Source organism: Hippoglossus hippoglossus, chromosome 11, assembly GCF_009819705.1.
Source record: "Hippoglossus hippoglossus isolate fHipHip1 chromosome 11, fHipHip1.pri, whole genome shotgun sequence".
Taxonomy (NCBI): domain Eukaryota; kingdom Metazoa; phylum Chordata; class Actinopteri; order Pleuronectiformes; family Pleuronectidae; genus Hippoglossus; species Hippoglossus hippoglossus.
In genome coordinates this window covers 10,964,665-10,986,743 of record NC_047161.1, presented here as the reverse complement: position 1 = coordinate 10,986,743, position 22,079 = coordinate 10,964,665, and the positions used below count along the sequence as shown (strand labels likewise).

The 22,079-nt window shown below is 41.4% G+C and overlaps 1 protein-coding gene across 1 annotated transcript; it reads left to right on the top strand.

Moving 5' to 3' along the window:
- The first annotated feature begins 1,274 nt into the window (after positions 1–1,274).
- Positions 1,275–21,827, top strand: c11h18orf21 (chromosome 11 C18orf21 homolog). Its single transcript, XM_034600277.1, has 5 exons — positions 1,275–1,590; positions 7,322–7,350; positions 8,362–8,582; positions 20,158–20,351; positions 20,691–21,827. The coding sequence occupies exons 1-5, from the start codon at positions 1,496–1,498 to the stop codon at positions 20,851–20,853; spliced, it is 702 nt and encodes a 233-aa protein (XP_034456168.1). The 5' UTR covers positions 1,275–1,495; the 3' UTR covers positions 20,854–21,827.
- The last annotated feature ends 252 nt before the right edge of the window (positions 21,828–22,079 follow it).

Sequence of the window (22,079 nt, the reverse complement as noted above, 5' to 3'; positions counted from 1 at the left end):
GCCCATAAACATCTATTTGTTATATTTGTGTTTAATTCGTGTGATTCTTATCCCTTATCTATTATTTGTACTTTCTATGTCTAAGTTCCAAAAGGAAAATTTGCCTGCATGATGGAAATGACCAGTTATCCAAACAAAGGACGGCATTACAGCCTATTTCTCTCTTTAACTCAGCCACACGTGGGATCACTGTGAATTACAATAAGCTATGACACCATTAAATTGTCTGCAACTGGCTAAAATCGTAGCATTTGTTATAATATGAAAGGCTTGAAAACCTACTGTCAGATTCCGGGAAAAGCTGCGCGTAAAACGCACCGGTCCGACGCTGGGAGCAGAGCAGGAGGTCCGTCGCTGCTGATGCTGAGTGAAATCTTCTCTTCTGTGAATAAAAAAAATCTCTCCGTTGTCACTTCACGTCTCTCTACCCACCAGGCTCGTGACTGAATGGGTGGCCGCTCTTGATATCCGCACACCAGAGGGGACCGGCTGAGGCTCACCCGTCGGTGCGCACTCAGTAAATGGCTCGTCCTCACTGCTGCTGCTGCTCCTTCTTCTAAAAGATCCAATTTCACATTGGGGCTCACGCTCTCTCTGCTCAACCCCCATCCAGACCCGATGCAATCACTTCACAGGATCAGGCAGGAGTTTTACAGACTCAGACCATCGACTCTTTGTCGGATGTCATGCGTGTCTGGGGCTCAGGAGACCTGGTGTGTCAGTGCGCATGCAGGATAAAGCATTCATGATGTCAATGGGCCCCCACTGGCGTCTATCATTGGTAATTCTAAATATCCAATAAGATCTAAGGAATGACGACATTCAATAATAACTATCTGGGCATTTACATGAGCTGCAAATGCCCAGATAGTTATTATTGAATGACGACATTCAATAATAACTATCTGGGCATTTACATGAGCTGCATTGAACTATTCCTCTATAATTAATAACTTAAATATATAGTGATGAAGTGTCTGATTATTTAGGTGTTATGACTCTTTACACCTTTGTCTCCTGTGTAATCCCTGACACCTGATTAATAAATAAGCTTCTTAAAAGTTCATTTAAAATCAGATTTATTATCCTGAATAAATATAATTCAGTTAATTTCATATAATTTATTTCAGCTCAATGTTATTGTTATTCTATTTTTGCCTTTAGACTGTTTTTGGCACTAACAGCTAAGTAGAAGACAATAAAACAAGTGGTGCCCAACCAACCAATTTTGTATGTGACTCAGTTTCCCACAATGCATCGCGGGACACGTCACAACCTCGCGACTCAACGTGGATGTCTGTGGTGTCGCAGCCCAACACACACACACACACATACCACGTTAGTATGAATCTAGACTTAAATTCACACACTTCCTGGTTCCTCCGGTTCTGATATCGTGTGCGGAAGCTTCTTTAACCTCCGTTTACAACTTTCTGTGGAGGAAGACATTTTAACTGCCGAGTTTCCCTACGTCACAGCAGGAAACAGATGGGAAATGAAAACTCTCCTCAGCGAAACATCCGCCAACTTCCTGCTGCACGCGTCTCTGCTGTTTAAGGAAACATGTCCGGAGCTCTCGCGGTTCTACCTGTAAGAAACCTTCTTAAATACCCTTCATGAATCTCACCAGCGCATCCAAGTCCTTACGCTGTCTCCTGTATTGTTGTAGTAGCGGCGTCTAGACGCTAGGGGGAAGCGCTCGACCAGTGTTAACGGGTGACTTCCTGTCCGGGAAATGACACGTGTTTATTTGAGTGTGTTTATGAGGTTATATAACTTACTAATGTATATACTACTAATACTAATGTTTTTACTCTGTAACATTAGTTTGTTCCAAGTGTTGTCCAACCTTCCAGTGGCCCAAATGAAAATTAACTAGTGTATTATTATTATTATTATTATTATTATTATTAATAATAATTACTTTATTAGTTTAGCACGTATCTAGACAAGGCTACAAGGTGCTTCACAAAATCCATGGCAAAAAAATTATGAACTAAAATAAAAGGTATTAAATTCAGTTCCATTTTAAGCCATAAACATTATAAGGTCAAGACCATAACATTTATAGACCAATAACAGAGAGACAGTGGGAAATAATGATTTTACTTTATTTCTCTTTAGTTTCCCTTTTACTTACTGGGGTCTTGTTTGAAATTTTGACTCCGCTTTTATAGGGCAAAATATTATAAATAAAGATTAAAAACATCAATATAAAATGTGGATTTATAAAAATAGAAATACACAAAAATCACAATACTTTGCAGACATGATAATTAAGTCTCTGCTGTGATTGCTATTTGAAAACTGAACCACTGGAAATTGGCTGTGGTCATTTATGTGTTGCTCATTTTACCATATTCATGTGCATTTCAAAACGGAATAAGGGTTTCATTAGGTTTCACGCTGATGTTTTCACTGCTTGTGTAAATTTGCACTTGAAAGGATGTGTCTTGTGTTACTCCCTCCTCAGGTGTTGACAGATCATTAGTGACCGATCCACATCCACAGCTTGGTTTATCATTGTGCTTGATGTTAAACAACACACACAAAAAACAGAACAAAATCAATTCCGTTCAAGATTTTGTATGACCTTTCTGGTCCTTCTCTTTAAAGACAGGATGAGGATGTGGTGGCATCATCACCCACTGCAGTGTAGTGTGCTGCTATTTCTGTGCAGCTCATGTGCTGGTGTAGTGGGAGAGTCCGTGTGGCATCTGAAAGAGCCGCTGTCATTCAGTCTTGTGTCGCTGCAGAGTGAAGCAGATTTCACCCGTGAAGTCACAGCAGCCTCCGAACAAATAAGAAATGAGAGTCGCATGAAGAAGACAAATTGGAAGAGGAACGAATAGTGTGTAATCCTTTTTTCCTCTATTCTGAAGGACCCAGAGCACCAAGTCTTTCCATTCATAGCAACTCTCTTCATCCAATTAGCCTCCTGTGTTTTCATTCTTATTAGAATAAATACAATAGTGATTAATGCAGGTTTCTAATGTACGTCATCGTTTGCAGTCCACTGCTTTGGTTTTGTTGCTTGTGCCAAAAATCACTGTGGTGATTGTCGTATTGTGTGGAAAGTGAAAGCTGAGGAAAAATCCCCCGAAGAGAAAGAAAGAAAGGGAAATAATTTATGTGTGTGCACGTGGACCGTGCACATTTACAGGTACAGTGGGTGCTCAAATTTTCTTTAGAATAATTTGTATTGATATTAATGCATTTAACAGGTGTAACAGTGGTTTGTGTATGCGTGCCTGCGTGAGCATGTGAGTGTGTGCACAGACTCTCGTGGTCCATGTTTGCGTTGGGCGCCTGCCACGTCCACGTATCCTCCCGCTGGTTTTCTCTTTCACCTGAGCCAGGAAATTTGCGGGCAGACCCATGAATGGAAACAAAAACACAGGTTTTAATAGTGAAACCCGACTCAGGGTCATTTTACGGATTTGTGTGTGAGCCCACTGCTCCTTTAATACATTGATCTGTTCCCCAGATTCCCTGGCTACACTGAGCTGCGAGCATTTCCACCATATTCGACTCTGACCATCTGTCCTCCGAGTAACACACAAATTTAAATGTTTGGGCTGTAAGACCTGCCTGGTGTCGTGCCAAAGGGCCTGGCAGAGAGAACACGATTAGCGGCCACATCCAAGATTAACACTCAGTGTGACAAGCTAATGAAGCCAAAGTGATGATACTGAGGGCAAGTCATGCTATGGAGGAAATTACCTTGAAGAATTAATGTTTCAGATCGAGGTCTTGAATACACAGTCCCAGAGTTAACCGAGGGGAAATAGAAACGTTGGTGAGCATCCACTCAAACAGCTGCTGGCACATGTGGTCAGTGTGTGTTGTTGTTGATGTTTTTCTTTGGTCCTGTTGAACCCCAGTGGACACTCAGTATTCTTCTGGCGGTTTCCGGTGTCGTCTCTTTCTCCAGTTATGGCGTCGGCTCAATGCGTCACTGAGTGTTTGTGTCGTGGGTGTGTGTCATATACTCATTCACGCTACTCCACATATTTGTTGGGGGTCGTGTTACCGTCCTCCCCTTCTGTCCGATGACTGTGTCTGTGTGTTTGTTCCCATCACCAGTGCAACTGCCTCGATTTTATGTTTTTATTGACAATATATTTGATATGTTTATTTATTCTATATGGATGTGTGTGCGAGGGTTGGGCTTGTGTGTGTGTGGGTGTGTGTCTGTGTGTTTTGTGTCCTTGTTTTTAAGATGACATCCCTTTTTTTATTATTGTGGCAGCATGTGGCTCACGTTGCCAGTAAGTTCACAATCATAGTTGCGTGTCCAGTAACTGGAGCCTGACTGAGTGTGCTGATAACCAAAATATGCAGGATGTCTGCTGGACAAACAGTGTCAGGATGACTTTTGAATATGCCACGGCGCTTTTGTTCAGCTCTCTATTCAGGGACAATGTGTTTTTTACACCGATATCACTGATAATCCATTTTTTTGCCATTATTTTGGGAATATTGGCATTTTTTCAATATTTTGATCATGTTCCCAGGGAATACCTCATGGATCTTGATTAAATAAATCAGGCATATTTAGGGGACAGATATAGTGTGTGAAATTTGGTGCAGCTTGATTGAATTTAAGGGGACTGTTGGGCTTTGGCGGAGGTATTCGCTGAGTGCCATTCTAGTTATTGTATATTTCAAAGTGATGCATCAAATCCTCAAATTTAAGAAGCTGGAACCTGTGATTGTTGAGCAGTTTTTCTGAGAAAAACTGAACAAAGTGATTAATCTGTTATGAAAATAGTTGCCAGTTGATTAATTAGTTTAGCAATTTTTTCCATTATTTCATTACTATAATCTGACAGCGTCTACATTTTATCTTCCACAATCACCACCTTTTGAGTCCTTTTTTAATCTCTCTTATTAAAAATTAAAAAAACAGCCGATGTGAGCCTTTCACAGACATTGGTTTTAAACATTTATATTTGCAGAAATATGTAGAAAGCTTTTGTTTCACAGAATAAACAATGCAGAAAAGATGCGCGTCTATGTTTGCATTTTACCTAAAAAAAATGTTTTAATTCACACTCTATATATTTGTTTGCTGTTGTGTTTTCTTTTTATTTATAGTTATAAAGTTTATGGTTAAACTGAAAAATATCAAACCTTCATTAAAATCCTTTGTCATACAGGTTCGATAATGACATCTTAGTTGATTGCTCATTTTTTTTAAATATTGACTGATATAACGGTATCGGAAATGTTTTACTCCCTAATAGCGGTTTCGTGATCAGCCCTCCAAAGTCCATATTGGTCTGCCTCTGCCCCTCATCTCCCCTCATCCTGTACCTCTCCACTCGTCACTCTCTCAACAAGAGTCCGCCGCCCCAAGTGTGCCCCAGACCGGGAGGCACCTGCTGGATTCTTTCTCTGTCACATCCGATTGATAAACGGGACACCCCCCACTCTGTGCCGTAGACTGATGCGGTGTTTAGAGTGGTCACTGATTGCCAGGCCGCTGTGTCTACATGTCCATTAGTCACAGTGAAGGCGGGTTTCCCCCGATGGAGGCAATAAAACGTCCATAATGCGTTTAATTTTGTTCACTTTGCCTCAGCCAGCACTTCTGTCTCTAATCACATTATCACACTGTAGCCAACACATAATATCATAATGCCCCCCCCCCGCGCTACCCTCCACCCTTCTGCATCTTCTGGAGTTTTTTGTATTGCACCCCCCCTGTTGTCAGCGGTCCATGTGTAGAGCCCACAGAGTTCATCGCCACAACTAAGTGTGCACTTAAAAGGAGATGCATGTCAAGTATGTTAATAAGATTAGTGCGGTGGAAGAGGTCTTTGTGGTGTACGGTTTCTGAGAGCGAGCTCATCAAGGAAGCAGTGATCACACCCCTCAAGAATTCAACTTCTCCACACTCGAGCCATCATCCGTCTGTTTAGAGTTTTGGAGGATTTCCTTTTTTTCTAGTATTCCAAAGGAATGAAAAATGTGTTTCATGTTGTCGAAATGTTTCTGTCAGTGGTGTCAAGTGATGGAAATGTGTTCAAAACTTTCTACGCACAATTTTTCCGCCAACTAAGAATGTTGAAAATGTCTCAGGATAACAAAGAAAAATGGGGAATTGCCCAACATCCACGGGTCATTATCAGTCCTGCACAGTCACAATCCATCACACCGGCCCCGCACAGGCTCCTCTTCATATCCAGCATTTTCTGACAGGGCTTCTATATAATCTGACAGTTTAATCCAGTCACTGATTATTAAATCACATACGGGATGGCCGAGAGTACAAGTGGAAAAGTGACAACAACCGCTGCTGCAGCAGCAGCGACAGCAGCAGCCAGTGGGTCGACTCCAGATTACCTCACCTCTCCCAACTCTTTCCTCCACAAAGATCCAGCCCCATTCAGACTTTGTCACACGTGCTGCCGCCGGACAACACATTTCCCCTTATCGATTTAATCCCAAAGCTAATTTTAGCAGTGGCAGAGGCAGCCCTGCAGCAGGAGGGGGTAGAGGCGGAGGATTTTCCATATATTGTTTGGACCTATTTTGTTTTCCACCACACATAATGGGATGGGCTGTCCAATCCAATTTCCTGTTTTAATAAATTGGTGTTTTGGTTATGTTAAGGTTTTATTTCCATGGATGTGGTTTAACAGTTGTTGTGTCTGACAACATTCTTTCCGAATCAGTTTACTTAAGATTTTAGAGCAAAACAACAACAAACTTTATCTATTGAAGCAAAGATTTAACAACTTAAAATGTAAAAATACCTCATTAAAATGTTTAAAAACAACTATATATGTTATATATTTAGTTGACTTGTGTACTTAGATCATCCCAAATGTTTCCAACAATGTTCAAACCCAGATGAATCCCCAGTTTTACTCAAAGTCACTGGAAATTAGTGGCTTTGCAAGTCTCTGCTTTAACGTCTGGGGCAAACGACATTTGACGAAGGAAAAACATTCTGCCTGCCAGTTAGCCAGTTGACTATTCTTGCCTTCCACTGTTTGGTATTTGTCACTTGTAATGGATCATGGTGATTCATTGCCATTTGCTGCGTAACTTGAATAAAACATTAACACATTACCTCATCCATGAACATTATTTGTGCCTGAGTCCCGTCAGGTAGATTTTCATTGGCAATGGTGGTAAAGACATCAGACTCTGTCATCAAACTAAATCTTCTGTTATTGTCTTGATTTATAGACCCCTAGCGGCCAAAGTTACATACTGTGCATTTAATTATCTTATTTTATATTAATCCTGTTACAAATTTCACTCTTACTCTCAAGTGTCTGATCTTGTCCCCTCTCTTCTTCCCCAGGCAGGGGTCTGTGAAAGCAAATACCAAGGGTAAGTTAAAACACTTGTGCACCATAGACAGTTTTTGCTTTCCTCACTGATGGTCTATGAGTGTTACAGTCACATACAGCAGTAGTAAGAAGGACCTTGTCAAGGTTGATACAAACTCACAAAACCCACAGCCAAAGATACAGAGTCAGCCAGCTGTGTGTGACAGCCTGGTGGGATAAAACACACAATCATAAACACACACACCACATGCACGCGCACACACGCCAGCTAAAACCACATCAATGGGTAGTGGTTCCGTTTAGTAAGACTCTTCGGGCTTTTCTCCAAATAACACAATATCTGATCTCTAAGAGAGGAGCATGATAATTTGATTTATGATGTTTGGATGGTGAGAGAATATCCAGAATCTAGTTTGGGACTGACAGATATATTGCAATGTGGAGAAAAATAGGATGTTATATTGATGTTTCAGCACAGAATGTCAATGCAGCTGCTCAAATCTCAACCTTGATCTTCTAACTACAAGTTTCTAACACATACCTCTTTGTCTCTTTGCTTTTTTTGCAAACACACACACTGAAAACAGTGATACCAATACCACATGCAATATTATCTTTCAACATGTACAATATGACTGCTCAATATCCTGTACCATATCAGTCCTTCAGTATCATGTGCTATTTACACTCGTAATTATGTGCAATGTTGCTTTAATTATTTCATGTACGGTATTATATTAATACCATTTGCAATATTACTTTTCATTTGTCATTTCAACACTACTTTTTAAATTTTAGTTCATTCTTTTACATTTATGCATCTTTTCTCACTAGTATTGTTATATATTTAGGTTCTGGACTTCCATTGACTCCTCTTACACTTAATATTAATATCCTTAATTGTTTTGTTAGTTTGGAGCAATATCTGGCTCAGAATTTCCTTTGGGAAAAATAAAGTTCTGTTTTATCTTATCTTAAAAAAATAGACCTGACTGTGTCAAGATTAGTTTGTCTGTTGGTTTTGTAAAAAAAAATCTCTCCCTCCTCGTAGCATCAGTGAAGAAGAAATCCACCTGCCCGTTGCAGAGCACCTCGGTGTGTTCGCACTGTTATCAGTGGCTGCAGCCCGACAATCACCGGGTCCGGCTGCGGCCGAAGCAACGGCCATCAGCACGGGTGTGGAGCGTCCTGCGCAGACACGCCAAGGGGAAGCATCTCAGCCTGGCACAGAAACATCTGCTGCGCCGCTTCCAAAAGTCCTCCTCAGTTCTGGTGAGAGAACAAAACAATACACCCCCACAGACCCAGTCATGCATTATGTTGTCCTGCAGCTTGTTGTCAAAACACCGGGGTTATGTGCCTGATCCATTGTCCTCTGCTGTAGTGGTGTTGAACTAAGTGGAAGTATGGATGGTGCCAGTAGTTTTTACAGCCTGACTTGAGTTGTCGTTTTGGGTAAAATGCCATTTGGTATTTAGGACTAATATCTGGAGAATAACTGTAAAGTAACAGATTGTAATTACCTTTTAGCAATTTGTGTTTATTATGTCCCGAATTATTACATATTTACAAAACATATTTTGCTGACAATTGTGCGGTTTATGTGATATACCTGGAATCAAAGCCCTTGCATAAGCAAACATCGGACTTGTTGCAAAGTCTGTAGCGGTTGTTGACCTTTGACCTATGAAGGAGGCAAATTTTGTACACGTTATTATTTATTGTAAACTATGCACTTTTTGTCTCTTAATCTATTTCTTGTGGCCGTTGTTGTGCTTAAGAAATGTGTATTTATTTCACAGAAAGGGTCTGGTTTCATTATTTCCACCTTAAAATCGTTGTAGTGGTTCTTTTTGTCTGTCCTGTTAATGGAAAGCACCAGTGGGGGACAAATGGAAAGTTTATGGCCAGCACCCCCCCCCCCCCCCCCCCCCCCCCCCCCCCCCCCACCCCCCCACTGATAAACCCTTTGAGACCAGGAAACTGACGCTGGAGATTGTGGCGTTGGAGCTTGTGGTGTTGTCTCTCCCCTAAAAGAGCAGTGGTAAGAGAGAACCACTGAAGAGCCCCCCTGGTGATCTGACATCGGCCTAATGAAGAGCAGCTCCAGTCAAAGTGCTGCTGCCTCATTAAAATCTGTTCGGGTTTGTTTAGTATGCAGGTACTCGCTGTGCAGGGCGCTCTGTGCCCACTCTGCTATGTAACAGTGTCCTCTGAGGGAGAAGATGGAGATGGAGAGAGGAAGCCGGAATAAAAAAAGGTAGTGAGAGACATTAGGCACACAGACACTTGAAACAAAATAAAAGAGATAAAAATACAGATACTGTGGATAAGACAGGGGAACAGGAGAGGTCAAGTGATGTACTGAAAGAGAAAAGTTGTCATCTTGTATCATTTTTGTATGCAGCCGTGCTGTGTGCCCCTTGCTGTTCACATTCTGTGGGTTGTGGTGAAGGTCAGGTTCAGGGTCTGATAGAGAAGCCTTCTGGAGAAAGTGGTTTGAGAAAATATTCGCGTGATGGAGGTGGTCATGAAATCATAGTGGGCCATTATAACATTTCAACACTGGATGAACAACACAGAAGTCAGTCTGGGCATTGAGAACGTCATGTCCAGGCTTGTTTCCTTTGTTGAAACCCCATAGAATTAAGAAAACCATGACAACTATTTCTCAACCAGGCAAATATTTAGAGCATAGCTGTCAGAAGCTGAAAGTCAATTCAGGTAGAATTGACGACATAGTGAACCATATAAGAAATCTTTACTCACACAGCCCCTGATGATCGTTTTGCATACAGAAATTGTCTCAGCCACCGTCTCAACAATAAAAACTGAATCTCAACCTACATGAGCATCAACATGGATTTTCTGCAACATGATGTAATCGGGAAGTCTGCTCACAGCAGATGTCTGACCTTTTTGATAATGACGTGCACTGAATGATGTGAGGTGTCATGGTGCAAGAGACTTTTAGAAGGAAACCGTCCAATCGATAGTCCTCAAAATCTCAATCAGTTACTCCAGGTGTATTAAATCCAGACCTTAATCTGGTTGCATAATGTTTAGTAAGTGAAAATGTTGTGACCCGCCAACTTCCAGGTGTAACTGTTAAAAAGCTATCTAATAGAACTAGTGCCAACATAAACAAATATATGATTTATTTATGTCATGTCAGAGGCGTATACCAATAAACTGGTGGACTTTAGCCTCCTGAGACTGTTATTTCTGGTTATTATGTTAAAGCATCTGATGTTACAGCACCTTCTTATTAGACGGTGCTTCAGATGATGAAAAGCTACCGACACACACAGTACTAAGGTCTTAACTAACAGACAGGTTCCGTTGAAATGCTGCAGCCGGAGTGGTAAATCACTTCTCGGAACTCAGAGTTAATGATGGATTTGTAAATAGCTGCAGCCCCCCCCCCCCCGTCTCTCTCTCTCAGCTGTGACTCTGCACCCTTGCACCTACTCATTTGTCAGCAGTGTTTTGGTCCAGATGAAGTATGTTGATGCTTGTTCGTCACGTGAATTCTTAGTAAACCAAGACACCCTGAGCACGTCCGCCAAGGTATTTTTACCCTCTGTTTTCACATTCACCCGTCTGTGATATACTGGGGGTTCAAGGGGCAACATGTCAAGACACGTATGCGTGACGGCACACACCTGTGCTCGGCAGAAGGGGCGATACCCCCAAACGCAGAGCGGTGGAGCGGAGAGATAAGAGGAGGGATGTTGACCGCTTCCCTTCCTTTTGCCTGCCCGGCTCCATGCTGATAAACAGAGCACGGCACTGTGCCAGAGAGAGGGGCTCAGACCGAGAGCAGGAAAACAGAGATTAGCATCCACTCGACTCTGTAAGGAGGAAAGTGTGGGGTCGTTCTCTGGAGAACAGGAGATTCCGAAGAATTTTTTTTTTATCGTTGTGCTAGTTCACACTTTCAGAAGATGCTGCTGTATAAAAACATTATGTCATAGTGACCATGAAGCTTTTGTTTTATGTCACCAGTTTATCGTTGTGGATTTTTATTGTGTTCTAGCTGAGTGTTATGACTGTGTGTGCATCTTACTGTCAGTCACGTGAAAAACACGGAAAGAAGCAAAGGGGTTATCAGAGGGGAAAAAAGAAAAAAAACACAGCCGTATAAATTTATTGTCACATTCAGGTGCAGTGTGTACGGCGTGAGACGGATGTTTATTTAAAATGAGATGCAGAGATCCACGTTTGCTTGTGAGTCGGCTGTTTTTACCCCCGAGTTACCCCTGCGATTCCCACCCTGCATATCACTATAATTCATTTCCTTTACTGATCCTTTGTAACCCACTGTATCTACAGTAGATGTGTGCATATAACTTGAAATATGTGCCTGTCACAAGTAAAATAAACGCATTAAAAACAAATGCCAGACAGAAACACGACAGCAGATGTATATTCACACTCACACACATATGTCTACTCCAGGGTGTAAATCCCCCTCATTCCACATCATATTGCTCTCTGTTTATGATGTATGTATGCGCTGCCCTCAGGGTGGATGCCCGTGCACGATATGTTGTCCTCAGCTCTTGGCACTTCTAACTTAGAGGTACGATAAATCAGGTATGTTTGTGTGTGTGCCTGGTTATTTAGCAGTGGTTATGGAAATAAGTTGGATTGTAGCCCACACAAGAGAGGCAGAGACCCTAAATGGAGCGAAGGATGGTGCACTCTCCACCTTCTTCATTCTTCCTTTCCTCCCTCCCCAAGACTAGATTTATATTTCCCAGCACACTTGTTTAGTACAAGAAGAAAGTATAGTTCTAGCTTTACGTTTATTCAGGATATTGTGTGGGTGACTTTGTGTTCAATATTCAACAGTAACAAGTAAATGGAAAGTCTCTACTTGATATATTTCACTAGTGGACAAATGCATATGTTCGTTCACTGAATCTGCTCGTCGCGTTGCCATTTTCTGAAAAATCCACTTGTTTTTCAGAATAAAAGATGAACGAGACACGGAAAAACAAAGTGACAGAACATAATTGATTGGAAAATTCGCTTCCCTTTTCCCAGAAGGACCATTTCTTTCTGACGTTAGTTCAGGTTCTCTTTGTAATTTATGTCACCATTTCTGCTTGACCTCACTGACCACCTCTCATTCCCTACTGGTTTTTCCTTGTGTGCTCCAATCCCAGTCCTTCTTTTTACCTCAACTCATCTACGTGACCGCCCCCCCCCTTGTTTTTTGCTCATCTATCTCTTCCTTCCATTCTTGGCCTTCTCTTCACCACATCCCTCTGTCATATTTATCTTTACTGGACTAATATAGCTGGAGAATGTTTCTCCTGAGGAGATGACAGGAAAGAGGAGACAGCGATGTCTGGTTGGTGCTTCGCCTGTTTGCTCTCAGGGAGCAGCAACAGCTCCATCAGGGGGTTTGACACCTCAAGGGGGGGGGCAGCGAGTGACGGGATGACAAGAGTGGGATGTGTTGGGGTTGAGAAAGGCCAGGATGAAATGTGGTTGCTGGCCTCTGGCTTTTTTTCTTTTTTACAAACAGAGGAGCGTCGCCGGGAAGTGGGAACAGTCACTCACGTCTGGGATTTAGCGAAGTGTGCACTGTATTTTAAGAATGTTAACGTCCACATTAACACATCGATATCCGCTGGGAAACTTGATGAGCCAATACACAGAAGAACGTTGTCGGGGAACAGACCCATTCAGAATGTATGCATATTTGTTTTCTGACACAATGATCCTTGGGCTTGGATCAGAGGAAGTTTCAGCTCCCCGCTGTCATGTTTGTAGCCCAGCTCACGAGCACATAAGCACATAAACCCCATAAAGAGAACCTGATGCCATACCATAACAGCATGTCATCTCTCAATTAGCATCTGTGCCCCACTTCATTTAGCTTCCTCAGCTCTATTAAACGTCCATTCTCGTGCATGCATGGCAAACCCTACTGTAAATTTAACTGTAAACTTAAATAAGTTTGTTTTCGGGTCCTCGCTCCCCAGCGTTTACAGTATGTTGCACCTAAACTGATGCTGTCAGCACATGTGCACATTATTGTCATTCATCACAAATCTGTTTTAAAGCCGCACATGTGCCATTACTTACCAGAGAGGAATCTTTAAATCCAAATCTGACTCTAAGCCATTGTTGCGTTTAAATGTCAACCGCAAACTGCCACATGAGCTGACTGTCAAAGTTATTTTCCAAATGGAAGTTAGGGCATTAACTGTAAATGTTCAGGAATGTGTGTCTGTGTTCTGCTTAGTAACAACATTAATGACTCTCTGCTTATAACAAATTACAACATTTGCAGTTTGAAATTACAACATTTGTAGTTTGAAATGTCATAGATGAATAATACTCCAGGCCGTTAAGCAGAGCTAACTTTCTAAATTTAAACCCTACCCTCACAGTTTACTCTGGATAGTTTCCACTGATGATATCTGGGTGATTTCAAGCAGCGTTTGTCCTTTCAGTCCATCTGAGGACATTTTTAATGTTATATCTGAAAGAACTTTATTGTTTTTTTTGTTGGGACTTCACAGAGCTCAGATATACATCCTTTGATAACGATCCAAAGCATCACAAGTAACATTATTTTTGAGATCTAATCAGGTTAACTGGGTAAAACCTGCTTGTTGAGGGCTATGGGATAAATCACCAGTTACAATCTTGACATCCAGCCTGTGCTTTTATTTGTTTTCCAGGTAAACGTGCTGGTGTGATGCAGGATAAAATGTGACCTTTATCCCCGGCACCAGTAACGGCAGGGAGAGAGAGGGAGAAAACAGATATGACATTTTTTCAAAATGGCAGTGTGTAGTGGCTCTGCATTCATATCAGGTGTCTGTGTGTATTCACTGGGCAGCCTGCCTCCAGACTCGGTGACTAAGTGGCTGCCAGCGTCATCACAGTGCAAGGCCGTGGTTAGAGGAAAGTTCAGGCCGCTTGCCTCGTATTGATCCGCCAACTGCTCTTCTGCTTTCAGCTCTATTGTGTTATATTGATGTGTTCTCAAATGACTTTCACACACAGTGCGTGCAGATGCTCAGGCATTCACACGCAAACATTTTTAAAACATTTACAAACTTTTGTCAGGCTTATATTCCTCTTCCCTCACATTTGACCGCACACTTCTTCTCATCTTCCTCCTCCTGGGTGGTATCGTACGGCCAAGGTCAAACTAATCCACCCAAGCTAACCTCTGGAAGCAGAGAGCGAAAGGAAGAGAGGTATTTATGGCACAGGGGTTATTAATAGACGTAAGGGTCCATCTGCAGAATTGATTTATGTGGGTCCGCCTGCGTTGCTGTGTCTGCGTTTGTGTGGCACTTCACATTTTCACATGAAATGCACCTTTTAAATCTCTGAACCAATATTATATTTATCAGTAGCAATGTCACATGGCTGCAGAAATGTATGTTTCTCATAAGAAATATATATGTCACAGGCCTGCAACAGATTCTCACTTTGATGAATTAAAGCTCATACCATTATTCCTGTACATTCACGCAAACTGCGATTGGATGCATGTCAAAGTTCTTAAATCAAAGAGCGACTGGTGATTTGTCAGCATGTGGTTGAGCCCCGGCTGCTTTTCATTCCTCCGCTGCACGGACGTCGTGAGAATGTGCAGATCTGTTTATTCTGTCTTCATCATGGAACAAAGGAGCTGCTGCTTATCAAGGTATATAATGATTACAGGTTGTCTGTTTTCAGGATTTGTGATGAGGATGAATTGTAGGTGATGACACAAAACATGGTTGATATATAAAACCAAGGTTAAGTGACTGTCAGCATCGGTTCATGTTTCATGTTGAACATGAAACACGTGACATGAATCCAGGCTTCTGTTACTGATTGGATGGGAGTATGAGGAAAGGTCAATGCTGCGCCAGTGTGAGAATATATTTGTATATAGTTGAAAGCAATACAAGATTCACCAATCACTATCTAAATCAAATCAGCAAATGATTTTCTCTTGACCCAGAAAAGTGTGTCTTCTCACGCCTGGACTCCAGCGATGAACTTTTTTATTTTGTACGTGTAGCAGTCAATCCTCAGTGTCTCTGCTTCAGCTACAGTGCAGAGCTCTGCTGCTCACATTAACGATCCTCAGGCACAGGGCACATATCTCTCCTATTCTTGCCTCCCTCCATTGGCAGTCTGTTATATTTAGGATCGATTTTAAGATTCTTTTTAAAACTTTTACAGCTCAGCACGGCACACCTGGCCCGAGCTACTAACTCCCTATGCTGCAAGTCGTTATTATTAAATTTCCTGCTGGTAGTTCCTAAAGCCACTTTTCCACGGGTCTAAAAAAACGCACTAACATCCATCAACATCTGACATTTGTCTGCGATGGGAATGGACACAATCTGCACTAACTCCACGGTCGAATGGCTCTGCAGTAGACATGGATTTTGATCCGCTGCTGCTCAAATCGGCAGTGGTGGTAACTTGGAGTTTCTAAATTTTTCGGCGTAATGGTGTAAAAGACGTCTCAATCAAGGCTGGTAACTAAGGGTGACCAGGCTCTTGACATCAGGAGCCCGAGGCCCTGGAACTCCTTTTAGACTTGTCAGCATCTGTTTTGAAATCGTTGCTTGAATCATATTTTTGTTGGAAAGCCTTAAAATGTCTGGCTTTAAACTGCTTTTCTGTGGAAATCCAGTTTTTTTCTGCAGTTTATTATTGTAACCAAAACACTTGTATTCTTCCTCTGACCATATCGGCACTTTTAAAAACAGAAATTCAACTTGCCGTTGCCATATGCTTGATCGGCCACTGTGTGGGTCTGTCTGCTGCCAGGGTCAACAGCCCAAGATAAGGAAGTGAAATCTCTCTGTGGCATCAGCTCACGTGCAGACGCTACATGTCTGAGGATTAGCGTGATTTAAACGAGTACACGTGATGGATGGGGATTTCCTTTCAGGTTATAATGAATCTCGTTACTATAGCAGCCATACCATACGTGTTTTTTAGGACAGGACAGTGTTGGATTGTTGACTTTGTGTTTTATACTGTTTGACCAAGTCCTTTAGTCTGTCCACTATGCTTTAACGTGTACACACACACACCTTGGCTAAGTAAAGTTACTTTTGATAAAGTCTCTCGTATAAGGGCCAGCTGATGATAGTGGGATCACTCGTGGTAACAAGAGGATAAACAGCATCAGGTCATTCTATCTGTAAACAACGTCTGTCTGTCTGTGTGTGATCCACCTCACTAACAACCCAACCCTCTTGTTGTGCCACCGCGGTTTTTTTCTCCTTGACTTACAGCACTGCTACAACTGGAATCATAGCACTGTTTATAACGTGTGAACAAATATTTACAGTGTTTTTGGCAGCAACATCCAGTTTGGATTTGATCAAATTAAGCTTTAATGATCTGCAGGAGGAAATTGGTTGGTTGTAGCAGGACATAACAGAATGAAGTACTGGCAAGACTAAAAACATCAATAATACAAATACAGTGGTAATAAAACAAGACTGCTCATAACAACAATGTCAAATTACTTGGAGGTGGATTATAGATATAATGTGAACAGGAATGTGGTTTGTAATCTTGTTTACAAAGCATCACTGGATCTGCATCATTAAATTACATAACAAGTGTATCTACACTGTTCATGTTGTTACATGCATCAAATATATTTTAGATAGACTTAAAAATGATCCTCTTTTAGAAATATGTTTTAACGTGTTTTGTATTACCTCTGCTAACAAGGTTAGGTTTTCATCTGCCTTCATTTGTTAGTTTTTTAAGCAAGACTCCAGTGTCAAACTTTAAAATCTTAATAGAAGGTGAATTATTCATTTTAGCTGTTTATCTATAAATATTATCTTCTCCATCAGTGCCAATCGTTTTCCGAAGTGGGCACTTTTTTATTTTAAAGAGTCACTTGTTTCCATCTATTTTAAATGTTATTTTAATATCATCGGTCCATGCAGTTGTAAACAAGAAGTGTTAAAGAAATACTTTACGCTTACGATCAGTCTTTTTTAAAACATAAATCTCCTAATTGCTAAATAATCCCCCTATTGGGTCTTCTCCAGTCTGTGAAGGCTGTGTAGTGTTAATCAGAGTAATGAGAGTGCTAGAACACTCTAGAAACATTAGAAGATCAGTCTTGGGCTTGAGGATACTTAAGTATGATAGATATTTTCCACATCTTTGGGTGGAGTGACTTTCTACTCATTATAGACGACGACTACTGTTTCTCTGAAATTCCTCCTTATGATCAAAAAGTAAAACATCCTGGCCCACGTCTTTGTAATATTAGTGCATTTTAAAGCTGAAGACACTAAGAACATTTGAATGTTCCTGAATAATAAGTTTGAACAGCCTTATGGATAACATCCGTCTTAATGTATCTGTTACAACTTCTTTTTATTCAGCGATTATTATCATAAGGTGTGGCAGGTAATTCTAGTTGATTCAAAGGCTTTTACTATTTAAATTTTTTTAGGGTGAAGCTTCATCCACTGAAATAGAGACTTTCCTATTGGGCAACTAGAAAGAAATAATTTTAAACCAGTTATATGATCATAATAACTCAGGAAACAAAAAACAGAAACATAAAATGCAAACCTTTTCCACTGAGTAGTTGATTTGCTGGTGAGACTGTCGATCACCTTCCTGTGTTCATTTGGAAACGATTAGGGCTTTTTAAATTATCAATAATAAGTAAATCAATAACAATAATATCAACACGCAAATCTTAAATTTGCAGACCTGCCTATGTTATATTGATATCTTCACAATATGGGGAAATTACTTCATGTAACACAAGTCATGACTAAAACCGTATTTTCCTGCAGCTTGTCCTCCAGTGTTTAGCGTGTGTGCTGCGCTGAGCTCATCAATAATTCAGTATTGTGATCTATTCTCGTTGACTTTGGTCCCATTGATTTGAACAAGGAAAGTTTGGGTACAAATTTTACACAAACTATATCATGATATAATACGAGGAAAAAATAAAATGTTTATCTCAAAGGATTTCTAACCCAACCTTCAGCCGTACCTTTCCGTGTTTGGATGTTAAGATCAAGTTCTGGTTTTTGTTTGCAATTTCAATTTGCAAACGTGGACGTGTTTGGATGAGTCCAGCGTTAAAGTGTCACTGTTGAAGAGCAACGGTGGAGTGCTGGCTGTGCCACAGATGAGTCAGTGCATTGGTCAGTCCTGCTCTCAGCCACACCCCTATGCAAAGATGGGTGGGTCAACTGCTGGGCTGGGTCTGTATAAAGCTGGACGTGTGGGGCTGCTGGAGTAAACACTTCACACACGGCCACTTAGAGAGACAGAGGACCTCAGACCCTCGAGAAACCCAACTCTCCAGCACTCTCCAGCAGACACCTGTCAGAACCTGAAATGGCCGCGTTCGTATCGGTGAGTTTTCCACCTCATCAGCATTCTTGACTGTCAACAGCTCATCTCAGACCTGCTGATCTCTGCACCGTCTGTTTAGACCACTTCTTAGCTTGTGCAACTCTGCATGGCTTTTGTCGTTGATGGGGCTCCAGTAAATTACAGTCACAAGGAATGTTAGAGAAAGAGTTAATCAACACTTAGTACAACGTTATACTTTGTACTGCATTTTCTACAGTGAGGAAAGTTTACTTCTAGAGTAAAAACATAGTGCCTGTGATTTGTTTCATGCATAGAGTCGGCTCATCGCTGGGATGATGGGACTGATTCCAAATAGTTACTGTCACTTGATCTAATGATGGAGTCTCACGTGTGAACACTGGTCAGCATTTCCATAGAAGCATCTGCCAAATTCTGTAAATGTAAAAGAGTGACTGTAACGATAACTATTTAATTTACCAGTTGGGGGATTTACACAGAAAGTGGATATGGATTTGAGCTTTATTTAGATCACAACATAACGTGGTTCAAAAGTGTGGCTTGTCCCAGTCAGTGTAGTTACTTGCGATACTGTACATGTGTATTGGGACAGGACAGCGGGAGGCAGAAGTTATGCCACATAAATCCAAACAGTGTCTTTATATAGGGACTCATTATTTCCCCTTTGCATGCGGAGTGTAATATGTGTCAGGAAATAGTTTTGTGGTTTGTCATGGGGGGGTGCTGTAAAGCTTCAACTGACAAAACTCAGCTGTGACTAAATGATCCTGGTTAAAAACTGGGTTCAAAGAGGTTAACTGCAAAAGCTGACTGACGGCTCCCAGAGCATCCATACCCTGAATAGGCGGAGCTGCATGGCAACAGCTCTTCCCTGCCCTCCCATTGGCTAAAGTTAAAGTTTCACCCCCTCCCGCTTTAACTAATCCAGTTATTTTCATATGTATGCAAACATTCAAACGTAAGATAATCTCAGGGATGTTTGGCAGGGCCAATGGGAAGAGTCCCAGCTGTTGAGTGACCCATGTCCCGCCATGGATATTTTTCTTGGACTCTATTGTGAACTCTTCCTCCTCAGCTGTGAGATGTGTGTGTGTGTGTGTGTGTGTGTGTGTGTGTGTGTGTGTGTGTGTGTGTGTGTGTGTGTGTGTGTGTGTGTGTGTGTGTGTGTGTGTGTGTGTGTGTGTGTGTGTGTGTGTGTGAGAGGACATAGGAGCAGCAGAAAGTGTGTGTGCTTCTCAGGGAAAGTCCAGCAGCTGTAGTGATACTGGGTTTGAGGGAAAGTAATGGTTGGAATGACGAAAGATTCACCTCCTCTCCTAGATTTTCATGCGGGTAGTTTCAAGGCCCTTTTACAAAATATGTATTATTTTTAAGTATCTCACTTGGAATATCTTGTTTGCTTTCACCTCAAAACCTAATTATGTATCAGAGGAATTTATATAATCGTTATTCTCTTTTCCTCTCCTTATTCCAGATGGCCACCTGTAACACCTGTAACAAGACATCCAGACACAAAGGAATGAACCGGGACTTCATAGCCACCATCGCTAAGACCCACAGCACCCCGGGGAGCGCCAGCAAACACCGGACTCCACAGTCCACCAGCAGGTCCAACATGACTACCCCTAAAACTGCTAGCAAAGACAAGACACCTGCTCACACACCTAGGTGAGTTATTTCAGATCGCTGGTATTAATATCTCCTGAGCTAGAATTTGAGATATAACCATCCTGGACTTAACTTGGTCGGAGTCACAGACGTCCATGAGGATGATGTGTCAGCGTTTGAATGATTAGGTTTCTATTTATTCAGCATTTAGAGAGCGGCAGCAACCGTACAGGTGCTACGTGCTGGTATTCACGCTCGCCAGATCATGTACTTGTTGACGGGACACTTTTAGTATTTTCTGCCAACCAACAAAATCTCAAGTTACGTTATGTTAATCATTCCTTCCTCTCCCTCACCTCTTCTTCCTCTCTTCCACTCTCTCTCTCTCTCCCTCCCCAGGTCGTCGACCTCCTCCAACGCTTCAGGGTCGGGCTCATCTGCTTCCAAGCCTCCCTCCAAATCCAAAAACTGGGTCGTCCAGCGTCTCAGCAAGATTCTCCTGCGCGAGGACAGCAAGAGCAGCAAGAAGGGCGGCTTGAAAGATTTTCTGTCCTCACTTTGAGTATCTCTTACGTACTAAGTGCTTGGACCTGTTTTGTAACTGAGGGGCAACTAAAAGGAGTAACTTTGGTTTCCGAGCCCGTGTGGGAAAAGTCCCAGTTTGCCCACCGACACACAACTATTAATGGGCTGTGTGGAATGGCGCTTGTGGAATCAAGTGAATGCAGAAAGTGGCAGCACGGGGGGGCCGGTTATTTCAACTGTAAATCAGTGTTATTGTATCCTCTGCTGAGCCTATCAGAGCAGCGTGCTTCTTTTCTCTAATTTAGCACACGCCTCTTATGATCCCCTTTTTCTTTAAGTGGAAGGTCTGAGGATTTTTTTCAGGATTTATCAAAAGGCTGAAACATCACAGGAAACATTTCTTTGCTCTGTGGTGGCATGTTGAGCTGGTTTACATGCCAATATCCTCCTCCATTTTGGATTTTCTTTTCTAAAGTCACAATTATACCTTTATGTAACATAAAAGTATTTGGTATTCATACTACTTGATTTGAAAACTTTTGTATTTGAATGTATTTACTTGGTTTATTTTTACTCTTAATAAGACGCTGTCTGTATTTTGATGCCGCTGGCTAAACATGACCGATTTCACAGATATTCTGTAATTATGTTGTAAATGCTGTTTCATTTTTGTACATGCAAAAAAAAAGATATTTAGACTGTGCAAGTCACCAGTGAAGATATTTGTAATCATCAAATGGGACTCACCAGTTGTTGTTTACATTATTTAGGCTCATCTGCCTGAACCTGTACACACAAGACTTATTGACATTTCGTCATTCTGTTTTCTTTCTGAATATGTATTTGTCTTTTGTTAAGAGCAGAAACATGTATATCTACTGCATTTTTGTACTGCCTGATTTCCTACCTGTTGTCCATTGGCTGTTCAGTGTACAGTGTGTTTAGGTCCTGAAATACTTCACATTTGTATTCCAACTACATCCTGATTCTCTCAAATAAAATCTTTTCAGTCTGTTCAACTGTTTTCTTCTTTACTTTATGTGAATCTCTGATACAAGTGCTTTAAACTTACAGCTATGTTACTGCAGATTTCATATCCATATCTATGCAGTTATGCATATGAAATACCCATGAACATAGCTGCAGGGATTAGTAAAGCTGATCTTCAGTTTACATGCCCAACCCACAACTGAGAAACAATAATTTGACATACCAGAAGATAATACAAAGAAAGAAGTTTGGCATAAGAAAATATATCTGGTG

Excerpts from the sequence above, each read along its gene's own strand:
- c11h18orf21 (XM_034600277.1), top strand. The coding sequence starts at position 1,496 with ATGAAAACTCTCCTCAGCGAAACATCCGCCAACTTCCTGCTGCACGCG. Across the intron at positions 7,351-8,361 it reads TGTGAAAGCAAATACCAAGG|CATCAGTGAAGAAGAAATCC; the intron begins GTAAGTTAAAAC and ends CCCTCCTCGTAG. Across the intron at positions 20,352-20,690 it reads ACACCTGCTCACACACCTAG|GTCGTCGACCTCCTCCAACG; the intron begins GTGAGTTATTTC and ends CTCCCTCCCCAG.